This window comes from Amyelois transitella, chromosome Z (genome assembly GCF_032362555.1).
Source record: "Amyelois transitella isolate CPQ chromosome Z, ilAmyTran1.1, whole genome shotgun sequence".
Classification (NCBI taxonomy): Eukaryota; Metazoa; Arthropoda; class Insecta; order Lepidoptera; family Pyralidae; genus Amyelois; species Amyelois transitella.
This window is the reverse complement of record NC_083535.1, coordinates 3794062-3810503: the sequence shown is the minus strand read 5'-3', so window position 1 is coordinate 3810503 and position 16442 is coordinate 3794062. Positions and strand designations below refer to the sequence as shown.

At 33.4% G+C, this 16442-nt stretch overlaps 1 protein-coding gene across 2 annotated transcripts; it reads left to right on the top strand.

The window, feature by feature from the left end:
• Positions 1-5268: 5268 nt before the first annotated feature.
• Positions 5269-15735, top strand: LOC106130599 (uncharacterized). 2 transcript variants are annotated; one of them, XM_060953584.1, is made up of 4 exons: positions 5269-5404; positions 5731-7006; positions 7938-9828; positions 12487-15735. In XM_060953584.1, exons 2-4 carry the CDS (start codon positions 5898-5900, stop codon positions 14704-14706), a joined length of 5220 nt encoding a protein of 1739 aa, XP_060809567.1. In that variant the 5' UTR covers positions 5269-5404; positions 5731-5897; the 3' UTR covers positions 14707-15735. The 2 variants fall into 2 exon arrangements, with proteins under 2 accessions (XP_060809567.1, XP_013184943.1); XM_013329489.2 differs by having other exon boundaries at positions 5269-7006.
• The last annotated feature ends 707 nt before the right edge of the window (positions 15736-16442 follow it).

Below are 16442 nucleotides of genomic sequence, written 5' to 3'. Positions count from 1 at the left end.
ATGGACACGTCTAATATAATAATTGAAACATATAATATGTACATTCATAATTTAATAGCAAAATTAAATTTAAAAAAGATGAAATAACGCGACTTGAATTTCAAGAACTATGCGGACATTGTTCACAAAATAAAGTGTTTATTTAGGGTCAACATTATAAAAAAAATACCTTACTTTAAAGGCTGCCAAAAAGCGACGTATAGTATTAGAACCGTGACTGTGAATCCAAGGACTATGCGGTGATTGTTAAAATGTAAATAGACCTTAAATTATAATACAGTGTTAATCACAATTTATGAAAAGTCAAGAAGATATCCATACCTTCCCATACTTACTCTACAAAATTTTCTGCAAATTAAATTAAAAAGTTAGTGTAGCAAGGACTATTTGATAAAAATAAAAAACTTTATAATAACAGCACATAATTATCTAACCTATATACAAGTATTTAAAAAAAAACAAATTATATCCTTATTTATAAATATATACAAGCATTTTTTGAATAAAAGGAAATAACTCAGTAACACTTATTTTGTTTATGTAAACAGCTTCAAAACAGCGACATAAACAATTATAAATATTGTATTAAAACCAATAATGTAAGACCATAGTAACATAAAGTTATAGATTAGTGACGTTTTGTTTAAGACTTATATTACTAAGTTAACATTAAAATCAGAACCGAACTTGTGATATGCCTTGTATATAGAAACGTATGTTATTTAAATATTAATATTTAATAATATAGTTCTTGGTAAATAATACTGAAAATATCTCTTTTTTTCGCTAAAAAATGTAAATAATGTTATGTATACAAATTGTTGTCTTTGTCACCAGAAGTATGTACTTAGTTTTGAATTTGATCATAGGTTATTTTATGTCTTGTTAAAAAAATATTTATTATTATCTGAATTTAAGTATGTTAAGTTTAAGAAGAATAAATTATGGCTGCTCAATTTTCATGTTTCTCCCATTAAAAGATTCTGAAAAAATAACAACTGTTACTAGATTTTTTTAAACAAAAACAAATCAAACTCGCATATTTATTACAGATTCATGATTTATATAAGACTCACGATTGCATGGATCAAAATTGATTCACATAAATTTTATCCTATTCTTTCTTTGGAATACTTCGGGTGGTCATGATAATTCATTCAAGGTCATTCTATTTCTCTCTCATTTTTTTTATGGAACATTTTGTCATTTTGGAAATAGTTTCTGGTAGCTAGGGTCACAATTCTGACAAAACCTACCTTTCTGGTCACAATTTGGTACTTATAATGAACTCCTTGGGAGTATATGGAGTCTCGAATCAAATTGTGCACCTTACGAGCATTCATTAATTCCTTATGAGAACTTTAAATGAATTTTTATTATTCTTAATCACACTTAAATATAAAATAATATTTATGACTTAAAAATATATTTAAAAAAGTGTATAATTGTAAACGTAATGTTTAAAAATGTGTATTATAAGTGATATTATGAATTCTAAGGATTCGAATATATATGAAGAAAAATTATCATCTATTATTATATGATATAGGTAAAACAATATGAGTAACATATACTAATTATCGATAAAAGTATTTTTTCCTGTCAGTTGTATAAAAATATACTTTTAATCTTTTGATTTTTTTTTTAATGTAAATTTTGTTATCAATCTCTAGTCAAGTTAATTTATAAGAGACATATGTATTTATTTTATTTTCTTTAACTTTTGTGCATATGTTGTTAGATGTTGATACATTAATCATATAATTTTACTTTGGAGTATTATTTTCTAACACAAAAAGTATTAAGAAATAAAAAACCGCTAAATTTCTATATTATATAAATTTTGCTATTTCAATGCTTTAAGAGGTTTGTTCATTTGCCTTAAGGCTTAATAATTTTTTAGGTTAACAAATATATATATCGTACCTACACCAATCTACAACTTTTATACTATTGATCTGAAGGTACTAATACATATGTAGGTACCTATATTTAGTGACTCTGAAATTTCCATTACGAGATTTTTGCTCAATGCCATTAAACTCACTCATACCTTTTTGTATAAATGTTAAACAAAAATCGTAAAATATTTCATCAGTATACCCTATTAAAATAGTGGTAAATTATAAAATTTAATTAACCAAAGTAGAATTGAAAACAATGCACATGTTTAAAATATTTCTGGTTTTTCTGATATTTAATTTGCATGAAGTTTAACAAATATCATCTTACTCATTAAAACACTGTCACACTGTATGGCAATAATTTTTAGGCTTATCTGTAAATTAAAACTATATGTACAAAGGTTATTAAATTTCTATAATTTATGCTGCATATAAAAAAGTTTAACTGTTTTAATACATTATACACAACTACATATTATATTATATTACACAAGTAACTTTTATAAGTAATAGGTTTACCAAACATTTATAAAAAGTTAAAAACTAAACAATTATAAGTATATGATTTTTTTTCCTATTCTTGTGATATTAAAACAGATTTTAAAAACAATAATGCTCATTAAATCTATGTACATAGGTAATGCTCATTACAAACCAGTAAATTAAATTTGCTTAATGATGAATTTCAAGGCGTCATTTCGGTAGATAGAAACAGTTCTTCCACGATCAATATGATTCCTCTTGCCAATAAAGCGTGTTGTGTAAAGCTCCGAAACATACAACTAAGTAGGAGCAGGATTTAGAAGAGGAAAAATTTTATTTAGAATTAAAGCGAGTATAACTTAGTCTAATGGCCTTGCATCACAGAACGTAGTCTTAAGTCTATTTCAATTACTGCGATATAATAAAAATTTGAGTCAAAAAAGTAAAGAGCTCCTTACCATACTAATGCGAAAATGCTTATTCTGTTTCTATATTATATTAAAATGGAATGGAAAATTGTTGAACAAGTGACACTTTAGGAATTAAAATGTTTTTTTTAGAATAAAGATTTAAATACTTATAAAGCACGGACTTCAAAACTATAGTAACTACGCAAAGCAAATATCTTGGTAAATAAGTACCAAATAAATTTAACATAGGATTGTTCTCTTGTACAACCATTAGAGTAGGTTGATAAGATATTAAAAAGTTCATATTTAAATACGCGTGTGATGAAGGAGAAGAAATTTACGAGTATGTAGATAATATTAAGTACATTTCATTTGACATGTAAAGTCAACTCAAATTTTATTTTAATAAGATACAAATAAAATTGTATTAATTAATCTTATGTATTGATGGTGTTACTTATTAGTTGTATAAATTGCTGTTACTTATATATTAATCTTTACAGCCAGATTACAAATTATGTTTTGCAAATCCCAGCAACAAAATTAAGTGTATTTTAAATATATTTTTTTTCAATATTATTACCAATGTAATTACATTATCACAGACGTGAAAAAGGTAAAGGTACCTACAAAGCAACCTTAGTATTCGTACGTAATTTGTGTTACGCACTGGGCAGTCACCGTACGATTCATGCGCATTCGTGCCCTATCCGGATTAGTAGGGAGAGGGAAAATATACTTAGTTTTCCCTCCCTCTCTCACTCTATTCTTAAATACCTAGACAGTTTTAGAAAATTATCTTTTAAAAACTTTTCACATTTTAGAAGAGACCTGCAAAAGTTCTTAAACAATTTGAATTAAAATTATTTGTCAAGTTTATGTGCCATTTACAAAAAACTTCATTTTCTATAGAACTTCGGATATAAAACTGTCTAGAGAGAACATGTCCGGACAAAGGACATTGTAGCACGAATCATACTACATAATATTCCTTCGTACTCAACATGTCTCAACTGTTTATCAATTAAATATCGCAATTGGTTTTTTGTCCAAAGATTGTTTTTTCTCAGTACCATAAAGCCTGATTGCCCTTTCGACATGATGTACTCTAAGACTCCACTTCACATAATCTTTTTGGTCTCATATTATCCATTGTTTATCATGTCAAATCGTTTTTAATCACAACCACAGTGATTCGACAGTATATTCTTTAGAAATAATATCATCATATTGTAAGGACATTCAGAACTTTAACACCCTTTTCAAAGAGCAAATCTATACATACCTATAATAAATCTGTAGAAGGGTCAATTCTGTACATTGAAAATAATGAAAAAATAAATAGCAGGGGGTGTTACTCGATCGATACCAATATAATGTGATTAACAAAAATTTTTGTCTGTCTGTTTGTCTGTATGTTCAGGCATCATGTGAAAACTAACAGTTCGATTTCGATGAAACTTGGTATAATCATTCCTTATTATTTTGGGCATAAAATGGGAATAAGTACTTTTTATCCTGGAAAAATACGTAGAAAAAAAATAAATCCTAATTTTTCAGTTTAAGCGATCTTCTCTTACTGTAACATCGAAACATCTATGCGAAGCCTAGCCGTATTTGGGTCCAATAGATATTTATAAGATGTCATTGTCAGAGTTACTCAAAATGGAGAAATAAACAATCCACGCGAAGACCGACATCCGCGCGGACGGAGTCTTGGGCGAAAGCTAGTCGTAAATAAAAACAACTTTGTTATAAATTATGTCAAATGAATTTCTACTGTGTTTGATCTAACCGGTACCTGTTCTGAGATTGGTCGAATAATTACTATAAAACTATGCTACTTGCGTATTTCAAAGGAATAATTTTATTACATACTCGTAGTTCTTCCTGGGTCCTCCGGTAGCAAGCAGCTGAGAAACTTGTTATACAATACGGTAGTGGCTAACCCTTAGAAAGAGTTTGTCTTTATAATAAATGTTAGTACTATGTGCAATTATACATATTGTGCTCTCATTTATTCAAAAGAAAGATTCATTTTTAATCCTTTTACTCTAACAATTCCGCTACTACAAACGACCCAGTTACTTACAATAATAATAAACATATTGCCTATCCGCCTCATAAGTAAGTATTATATACCTATTAATAGGAACCGCAGTACTTATCAATAGTGATTGAAAATTCTGTAGTCACGCGTTCGAGTGAATGAGGCCGTTCAGAAACGACTTGGATTTCATTCAAGGAATACCTCTTCCAATTATTTACAGTGTATTAGAAAAGAGATATTTCGAACTGAACTTCAAACAGGTGACTATAGCCTTTCCATCTCTTGTTACACACCATCTACTTCGTAGCTCACCACCAGCAGTTACTGATGACGTGAAATCTTAACTAAAAATAAATTCATGCTCAATCTTATATTTAGCGCGCTTGCTCGGATCCCGATGAGCCCGCCAGTTGAACGGAGATTTTGTGCCGATCACAGATCATTTATAAATCAAAAAATAAATAAAAATAAAACAGCGTCTTGTGCAACAAATAAACAGTAAACACCGAACAAGGTGAATTGAAGAATACAACAGAAAGTGCTCCCTACGCCTCAAGGTAAAGCCGCTGCACTAGTCCAAATACTCAAACAGTGATCATAGTACACATCTTATTCACACCTATTTCCACACAAGCCCACGCAATACCACCGTGTTTTTAGTTGAAGATGCTCACATTGAAACGAAATGTTGTGTTCTTAGTATTACGGTGAAAAGTGAAATTATTTGCGGGGTCCGTGTGGAATTAGTTTCGGAAAATACCTACTTAGAAATATAGATTTATATTATAAACTTAATGGACGCTGACCGCCAACACATTATACCAAGTACATTATTACATAAATATTCAATTATTTAAACATATGGAATCTGAATTGTCGCCAGATAAACAGAAAAATATTCCACCGGTGCCTATTAAAACATACCAATGGGAAGATTTGCGGCGAGCTCGTGAGGCGGGAGGATATCCTTGGACACATCTGTTGAAGATCCCATTAGAAGGTGAAATTACCGCTGAAGATATCATCCGAGAAACTACGCCAAGAAGAAGCATGTCGCGGGAATTTACTAGGTCACGAACTCATTCACCGGTTGATGGAGACTTGCAAAAGATCTTGAACTTAGATTCTTCTCCAGGAAGCAGTCGTAAACATGGTGAGGAAGGAGAAGATGAAGGTGTTCATATACCAAATTTTTCAAAAGAAGTGTCACTTGATTCTGAAGACGACGCTATAAATCAAGCTGTTCAAGCCTTCATCGTTAAACGCCCAGAAAGTCAATCAAGTTCACACTTAGTAAGTCCTGTAGAAATACCTAAAAATGTATCACCAAAGGGAATATTAAAACGCCGTGCTCCAGAACAACAATATATCGGTATGTCAGAAACGAGAGAAAAGACTAAATGTTGTCATCCTCTTGTAAACAAGATTAAGCACTTAGCAGATAAAACTCTTCATAAGTTAGAACGATCTGAACCCGAAAAGTCACCAATACCTAAACGAAAGAAAAATGAGGAGACTCCAGAAATTAGGCAACTGAAATCTTCACCTGGTGCTGTAAGAAGACAAAAGTTTAGTGCTATTAAATTAGGAGATTCTGATGAAATGAGTAAAACCATGAGTATTGACACGCCTCCTCCCAGAAAAAAGAAAGAACACATTTATGAAGATATAGAGGAATCAAAAGGCCAGGAAGTCGAAAAATCATTAACATTTTCTCCAGATACTGATAAAAAAATAAATGATGAAGAAAATAGGAGTAACAGTAATAAGGAAAATGAAAGTCTTTCAGAAAAGAAATCGATTGCTTCACATGATCCAAGCTTAGTTGCTGAAGAGAGTTCATTAAAATCTGAAGATCACATAATGGAAAAACTACATAAACAAATCAATATTGACAAAGAAGCATTATTGTTAGATGAAGAAATGGATTCTGAAGAACCGAACGTAGATGAAATTTTCCAAAACCAATTGGATGAAACAAGACCTAAAAATGATTCGCCTAATATAACAATTACAGAAATCATAGATGAGGACATTGAAGTTACTATAGAACAAACAACCACAATCCCCATCGAAACTTCGCCCAGCCCAAGTCCACGAGATAACAGACAGAAAAAGGATGTTGATCCGTTTGACAGAGAATGGTCAAAACCCAGCAGGTAAATATTTTTTAAATTTTACAATATAACATTATTCTTCTGTTCTATGTAATACGTAACTATGACATAACATATGTTTCAACACATGCAAAGCGAACGCGCTAGCTTCTGACAGTCCGATAAATATAGCTCCGACCGATTCGGCTTCCTGCTCGTTGGGTAAGCTCTTTAAAATTGTCATCTGTGATCAGTGCTCGCGACTGCTTTCACGCAAGTGATTAGTTCATTTATTGCCCGCCATGAACAAACGCGTTAAATGACCCTTTGTTGTTGCGAAAATGTCGGTTCGATCGTATAAGTAGTTAGTGCATAGATTTATATTAAATATGTCTCGGGACACGACAATATTTCGATAGTCAGTAGTTATGAGTAAACTCCGGCGATGGACATCCGAAGGAGGAACCCCTATCGAAAGGCCTGTAAGGCCAACCAGGGAAGGCAGCGCACAACTTTATACACCAGAAGTTCGCTGTGCCTGTCAATTTTTTCAATGTGATTCGCTATTACCGGAAAGAGTCAATCCAGTGGGCACACGACCAACGTCGCGGGCAAGCAATTTAATTTCATATGAGAGGTAAGCAACGCCTACTTTCAGTTTGTGACAGTTTAAACGACATTTTACGAGTAAAATTACGAGGTGCAGAATAAAATGCGACCAGCTACGTGTTTTGCCCGGCGGTTGCTGCGGCTAAAACGAGCATCAGCGGTTGGCCTAATTGTGACTCAAATAACTTGTGTGTAGTTAAATATAACTCAAATCTTCCAAGAAGAATTAGAACTTATGCGAATTTTGATATGTTTTCACTATATTTAGAATTACTCTTTGCTGAGCGAATTCACTATAATCAGGCAATTGCGATTTTTCATATACTTAAGAACTCTGTATACACTTTTTTGCTACATAGATACTTAAAATGCTTTTTTTTTACAGTGATCACGAATATGAAATCATCGAAAAACCGCCGCCAAACATTGTTTATACCGCTCCGAGTATAGACGAAAAGCCAAAGATGACCAAGACTGACGACGAGTTGTCAAGTACCACTTCTTTGGAACGTAAATATTTACAACACACATCTGATGAAGATGAATCTATGAATGATAAGGAAATAATCAATCTCAATGAAACTGACGATGGAATATTAAATGCCGAAACACTACAAAAGAACATCGAAGATAGATTTTTTGTGAATACCCCTTCAACGGTATCTAGAACAGAATGCGAAGTCAGTACCAGTCAAGTTGATTCGTCAGCCTTAGAAAATTTACCACTGAAGCGAGATAGCCGATCAAAGAATCCCGAAAGTATTGATAGTAAAATACAACAGCGCATTAAAGAAGGTACAGGAAAACTAAAAAATCAAGCTGGTAAACTTAAAACAAAATTACAAAATATCAAAACAAAACAGTTTAGCATGCCGGAAAGACCTAAGATAAATTTTCCTGAGAGGCCGCGATTTAAAATGCCCGAGCGTCCTAAAATTTCTTTACCAGACAGGCCGAAATTCACGTTACCTGATAGAAGAAAATTTAGTCTGCCAGATAGACCGAAGTTCAAAAAAATAAATATTTCAGAAAAGTTAAACCTTGGAGATCGAAAGAAGTTTACTTTACCAGAAAGGCCTAAATTTAATGTTCCTGACCTTTCAAAATTTAGGATGCCAGAGAGACCCAAAATTAATTTCCCAAGTTTAGGTAGAAAAAAGGAGTACAAGATTGAAACTGAACCAACCGACCCCAGTGAAGAAGTACAAACTGTCGCAACTGTAGATTTCGAAGCTAAAACATACCCTAGGTTATTTAACAGAAAAAAGAAATCTGACCTCCAAAAAACTTCATCATCACCAACGTTAGATAGAGAAGATACGCCTCCACCGATATTCACATTTACTCGTGTTAAGAAAACTAAAGAAAAGCCTTCATATAGTGAAGACAGCCCTGAACAGCCTCGAGAATATGGAAATATTAACCGGGATGATTTTGAGTCTAGAGTAGATGAACAGCGACAGTTCGAGATTCCATATGATTTTGACAGAAATAATACGAATTATTTAAATGAAGAACCAATACCATCCGACTATAATGATAATATTAATTCATCTATAACAAATATTTCACCGTCTAACCAAGAATACAACCCTGTAATTAACGAAATCGATAACGACGAATTTTTTGTTCGACCGAGAGGAATTTCTCGCGAAAATATTCAAGTTAGAGAATATTTGAGCGATGAAATACGACAAGCTTTCAAAATTCCGAAAAATGTCCTTGCCACCATGGGGGACGGTCCAGGGTACAATAATGAAATTTTATACGCCAATGAACCCGAAGGTGATCCAGAGCTCATGATTGATGAAAACGACACTATAAGATACTCAACAGAAGACTTAAATGATAAAGATGATGGATATTACACATTCCCACCTGTTAGGCCATCTCGGGCTAAGAGAAAGAAAAAGGAAGTAGAACAAGAATCTATGAAATATATAGATGACAGTGTCAATGCTAGCATGCAGTTTAGCGAGGTGGATTTGGAATTATCTGAATACCCATCTAGTGAAGTTAACGAAAACGTAGTAGAAAATGGAGTGAACAGTCATCTAGAGTTTTCTCCTTCAACGGATCTGCATTCAATTCATGAGTATGCGAATGATGATGTAATTGAGTATCCTGAAAATGTACCGATCCAGTCACAGACCTTGCCGATGCCACCGAAGAGGAAGAAGAAATTTGGTAAAAAAGACTTTAGGCATTCTTCTTTGAATGATTTTAAAGCTCCCTCTGTTGGCTTGTGGGAGGAGACTTGCGAGCAACCAGACGATGTAAGTATACCTAATTCTTTTCATTTTCATGGAAATATATAATACCCTAATTTACATACATACATACATAAAATCACGCCTCTTTTCCGGAGGGGTAGGCAGAAACTACCTCTTTCCACTTGCCATGATCTCTGCATATTTCCTTTGCTTCATCCACATTCATAACTCTCTTCATGCAAGCTCGGCGGTTTTGGGTACTTTTGACCTGACCCTTTACCAGGATGTCCTTAATTTGATCAAGATATGTTCATCTAGGTCTTCCCACTCCGACCTTTTCCTCCACACTCTCCATGTATATCTGCTTACCCTAATTTAATAAAATAATCAAGCAGATTTTGAAATCAATAAGTAAATCACAACGTGTCAAATAATATATGCTTATACCTAAGATTAGACATTTTTCCGACAATATTTAAGCCAAAGATCTAGTTGTTTAGCCTGTGATAGTAGTTATTCAGTAGTATTTCAGTGAATAATTAGAGTCCTCAAAAATATTTATGCATTTTCATTAGAATATTAGAAAGCCTGTAACTATATTTGTTTCAAGTGGATATTTCAGATTAGTTCACGGTAGCCTTACATTATAATCAATCACAAAAACATTGCGCTAGACTCTCAATAACATCTGTTTTTTCATGAGTAGAAATAAGATATTTGTTGCAGTACATATTACTCGTATTACACATAAATTAAGCAGAATCGGATAGTGATTTTACTAAGAAATTGCTGAGGACTTCTAATTAAAATAACCAAATTGCAATGTTACGGAAACGACTGGTTATTATTATTTTTATTAGTTCTTCATTATTGGAACATATTTATTGCTTATTACAATTATTCTATATTAAATGTATTTATTGTATAAAAAAATATAAATGAAATTTAGACTTGGATTTTTTTACTTTATGCTATGGATTACGAGTCGAAATTATTAGATTTTAATGATGTAGTAGTTTATTATAGTTAAAGTAGATCAAAAGTTATACAGTAGAAGAAACTAGTGCAAGTAATTGCCGTTGGCCGCTATCCAACGGACGAGCACTTTTGGATGAAACTCAGTATTTATTTTTGGTTTCTGCTCGATTGTTGACCCATTTTTATCATTTCAGTGGACGTGAAATGAGTTTAATATATTTTGTTGCAAGGTCAACTGCACGGCAGTTATAAGGCAATAGAAACTGACATGTAGGTATTTAGTTAGGCAAATCACATGCAACCTAAGCTCAAGTAAGTTCATGACTTGGGCAATGCTATATTTTTTTAACGATTTGTGTATAGATTAAACTTCTACACTAGATAAATATGTCACTTACGTTATTGAGTAGGAAACAGGTAATGTGCCGACTCTGCTACACGTAAAAAGCTGAAATTAAGCGTGTGAAGCTTAGGAGAGGAGTAATTGAACCCAATTTACGGGAACAGGAAAATGTACATTTTTTTGATGGACGGGGTCCGTAGGCGTTGCATAGTCTAGTTATTATATAAATTATTGCTTGCTCATTGCTGCCTATTGGGTGAGCAAAATCACCCATATCCGGGGGTCACAAAAAAGGATCCTTAATTAAATATAGGTATCCATTCATTATATAGGTGTATCATATTTATAGGCGCTGAACAAAGTTGCTGATCAAGTGATTTATCATCCACGATCTATAAAATTTAAAATCTCACTTATTATTTTCTCAAATTATATTGAATTTTGAAATTTTAAAACTTAAAATATACATTGAATAACGCAAAATATATAACGAGTTGAACATTTCACTATTAGGATAAATGCCATAAAAATAGGTCGCATCACACAAGCCTACAAATAAAATCTTAAGTTAAAACCGCTGGCACCTGTCCACATCCTGTTTTTATTTCAAACTTTCATATCGTAAAATGAAAACTAGAATCCTACTAACAAATCGCATCTTTATTGCTCCTTAAGTGTTTCTAATATCACTCAAGTTGATTAAATGAACCATATCAAAACAACACGTCATAAAAATAATGAATGTGTCACAATGAACGATCGTAATAGCCTATTAAAATCTACCGCTGTTTTTCTTATTGCCTCCACTGAGAGCAATTTTAACAATGATCTTGTTTACTTACATCTTATTAAGATGTAGTATGACGATATTAGACCAGGACCTTGAAACACTGTAACATAAAGCACAATTAGAGGGAAAACGCATAGAGGGTATGGAATCTTATTATCTGCGGAATTCCCAATGTTGTCTAAGTTTTCAGCAATTTTTATAGGTATGTATTATTTTTGGCACATAACATACTGTGCCGACCCCACGCAGAAAGTGGGAAAATATTATTTATGACACACTTAAGTGTCTTATACACACTCAAGACTAGTCAAATCACTTAAACTTCATAAGTTTAGAAAAATAATTGCAAGTATATAATCTTCTTCCTATCTACATCCGTAATCAAGGATTATAGAGTCAGAAAAATAAAAATAGAATGAAATTAAAAACTTCTTACGTATAAGTGTATAAGTGGGGTTATTAAGGGGTCTAGAAAATATTCAGGTTAAACTCCAGTTCAATTAATATTTCAATTATTTAATATTACTAACATAATCTTCCAGTTTTCTTTTGTTACCAATATTTCAAGCACCTTTTCAGAAATAAAATGCTTTTATATTTATATTTTCAGATAATTGTTTACCGGACTGAACACGAATACATTGTGCCGCAAGACACAGTCAATACTGTAACTGAACGAAGTCCGGTAGCTCCTCGCCGCAATCGGTCAAGAAGTTCCAGAGGCACCTCGCTCTGTGACGACGATCGTACTTCGCATGGAGCTGAATCATTGACACTAGACACACATGTACCACCAGCCGAGGAAATGGAAGCTGACCGTGAAATTCGGCATGAGAGCCCAGGATATGCTACTGTGGATAAAGGCCCATATGCACCGAACAAAGCTCTTAGAAGATCAAAAAGCAAAACTCCACCTGCTCGTCGCAGGAAAAGTCACAGTTCAGAACGTAAATATTATACAGTAGGTTCGACCAAATCTAGTGTCCCAGATCGTCCCCCAAGGAAGAAGTCCTCAACAAGTCTTATGACATTAGATAGCCTTACAAAACGATCTGTCAGTGGGGACCTCACACAATACGTTGAAATAGATGAACCACCTTTTGAAGAAATGCACAAAAAATTGGAATCCGGTGAAGTTGTAAGCAAAATGAAGGACAGACCTCTACCACCACCACCGAGACCGCCACGAGGACCAAAAAGAAAAAAGAAGGACGCTGAAAACACGTTAGAACAAGAAAATTTTGCTTCTAATGCTCCATCTGAATATTTCCCTAAGTTTTTAGGAGATGATCAATTAGATGATCAATTAAAAACTCAAGAAGTAGTAGAGATTGAAGTGTCTACGCAGACAGATCCTCTTCCCGATGATGTTGACTTTGAATTAGGTATGGATGACAATCTTGATGTATCAATGTCTAGCTCGCTCAGAGATATAGTCGATGAAGAGTCAATGTTGGGTAGAAGTCAAAACAAACATATCGAAAGTCCTCATATATCACGACCTACTTCCCGGTCTGAAAAGTCTTTAAAATTATCAGATCCCAAAATATCTGAACTTTCAAAACCGAATATTGGTCGTACTTCTCCAACAGTTATTTTAGTAGAGAGACGAGTTTCCAGCCCAACGCGTATAAATGAACGCGATGAAATGTTAACCGAAGCGTCTTTGACTGTCCAACATATAGATATTGATGACTCACAGATTCCTGATGTGCCGCCATTACCAAAATCACGTGGTATGCCACCAATATCGTCAACTCAATCAAAACATATAGCACCTGTTGAAGAACGAGCCCTAGAAAGAATTTCAGATGCAAATAGTAGAGATGTGCAATTCGATAGTTTAATTACCCAGCGCCTTCAGGTAAGAGATCTAGATGTTGGCCGATTAAATGTAACAGAACTTCAAGCCAGTAAAATAAAGGTGTCTGATATTGAAGGGATGACCATGCATGTGGCAGAATTGGATTCAAAATCCGGTCATATCTCTGTTAGTGGGATTGAATTCTCACAATCAGTAATAGACGAAATAGTCAAAAAGTTTGCGGAAATATCGACCAGCCACGCTTCACCACAATCAGTAGAACAACGCTCTGAACATCCAAGAACGGTGATAAGGGAAGAACAAACGCAAACAGATAATTTATCGAAGGAAACCATGGAAGCGAATCATGTGGAAACTTTGTCGGAGGCAAAACCGAAACACAATGATGTTAAAAAGGCAGTAGTCGAGGCAGACAAACAATCAGCGGAAAACCAAGCACAGGGACCACCTCCACCACCGCGCCCTGTCAGTGCGGATGAGACTGCGGCACCACAACGGCCACCCCCTCCTGATCTCACGCCTTTGTTGTATTCATATCTTCAAGATATTGCTATACCTCCCACATCTTACTTTCCTCCAAGAGCTTATAGAGAGAGAGTTTTCCCAGAGTTCCACGAGCCACAACACCAATCACCACCACCGCCAACAAGACGAGCAAAAAGGAAACCAGCGGCTCAGTACTCCGGGTCTAGTTCCGATGAAGACAGACCTCGTCCTTCTCCCCGGCGTATGCCTCCACCAGTTAGAGCTCATGAACCTACAATAACTGAAGCTGGTGCTCAGTTCTTGAGGGTTTGCCACAACTCTATCAGTAGAACTATAAGAAACATTTTCAATTCTTTCATGTCTTATATCAGTGGTAATGAAGATAAGAAAGATGTTCAGATGGCGTTGGTTATATTTTTGGTGCTGATTGCTGGGTTGATTATGTTCGGTCTCAGTGACAGCAGGGCGATTCACCATCATCATTGGGAGTTCTTTAACCCTCCAGATGGAAAACAATGATGTTAAACAACGGAATGAAGTTATAACTGAGGGTAACTATTTATACCTTATTAAAATCTTATTTTTCTTTAAGCTATTTTAAAGTTAATGCTGTGAAAGTACATTTTTTTAATTTATTTGTGCCCGTTTTTCGTTGAACACACGGGGTTAGACTTAGTTTTATTTTCTAAATATTTATTTGGTAAATTTTTCTGAACTCGATTACTAAAATAATGCAATTGTCATACTAAGAATACTGTGCGACACGGAAATGTTCAGACAAGGCATTTTGCAAACAAGACTTTCCATTACAGTTTATTGGTAATGAAAATGTTACTATTTTATTTAAATAACTTAGATACTTATATAATTTTAATAACTAAAGTTGGCAAGATAATACTGTTAATAACAAGTATGAAAATAACCTGTCCCCCTTAAATTAAAATGGCTATAGAAGAAATCGGAAGCTTATTGTGACATTAAATTACTACAACCTATGTATACCTACTGTAATTTAATTTCTAAAAATTTGGTGTGCTGGAATATAGAAGTCTTGGCCGACTTTAGATATCTACTATGTTAATTGTAAATTTCAACTTATTTTAAAAGGTATTAACGTGGTGTAATATTAAGACGGTCGTTATAATTTCTACGTTTACATGACGAAAAAATAACGTCTTTAATATTGGATTCAAACTTAGTGTGATATAAAAATTTGTTAGCACCCAGAGAAAATTTTTGAACAGAAAAGGTACATGGCGCCTTCGGTCTTAAGTTCTGGGTACAAAGGCGTTTAACATACTTTGCTCAAAATTAAACTGTCCTTAATGTTTTTTTTAAAATAATATAGATGAAATCTATGTAAACAAAGGCAATGAAATAAAAATAAATTCTAGTCTATCATTATTGGCACATTTGAATGTGTAATGATTTTTTTGTTATTATGATATCAAAGAGTGTTGCCTAGTTGTAATTTATTATCGAAAATTATCATCGCTGGTTATGTAAACGTAGTTTCGGCCGGTGTTATGCATTTTGTAAATTTTTTTGTTGTGTAATTGTAATTAAAAATAAAATTTGTTTAAACTTTGTTTTCATTCCCATTCCTCTGGCTTCCAAAAGCAAATAAAAATATGTTCTTACAATACACTCCGCAGACACACGATAACTTCAAAAAAATCTCTGCAAGGGAGCTATATAAGTCTGCGGAATCTTGTATCAAGACACTTGTTGACACAGAAAATCATAAAAAATATTCATGTTTAAAAGCACAACGGAACGGAACGGAACGGACTTCGCTGCAATTTATTTTATATATTCAGAATAGTAATGAACAGCGTTACAGTACATGCGTATACAGAAATTCAAATGCCATTCAAAAATAAATAGGTAATGTTTTCATGAAAATAAGAATTTGCCACCGAACGTGTCATACTTGAGGGGGAGGTAAATATACTGAATAAATCAAAATCAAGTTTGTCAACATAATTGGTGAATGTGCCAAGTTCATTTATTTATTAATTTACTAATTTATGTACACAGAAAACATCGAGACTGATAAACACAAGAAACAAAATTACAAAGGTTCTGCTTATTTTAAAAGAAATCTCTTCCAACAGACAGACAGATAGGAGACATGATGAAGAGGGTGGTACTCCACTCACACAACTAATAATAGACATACATAAAGGCTTGGAGTAGTAATTTTTAATAAAAGTAATAATATAATAACAATAAAGTAATATTTTTTTATTTTT

What these genes read in the sequence shown, in the direction of transcription:
- LOC106130599 (XM_013329489.2), top strand. Translation starts at nt 5,709, where the DNA reads ATGGAATCTGAATTGTCGCCAGATAAACAGAAAAATATTCCACCGGTG. An exon ending in GAATGGTCAAAACCCAGCAG is followed by an intron (nt 7,007 to 7,937) that starts GTAAATATTTTT and finishes TTTTTTTTACAG; the next exon opens with TGATCACGAATATGAAATCA. An exon ending in CTTGCGAGCAACCAGACGAT is followed by an intron (nt 9,829 to 12,486) that starts GTAAGTATACCT and finishes TTATATTTTCAG; the next exon opens with ATAATTGTTTACCGGACTGA.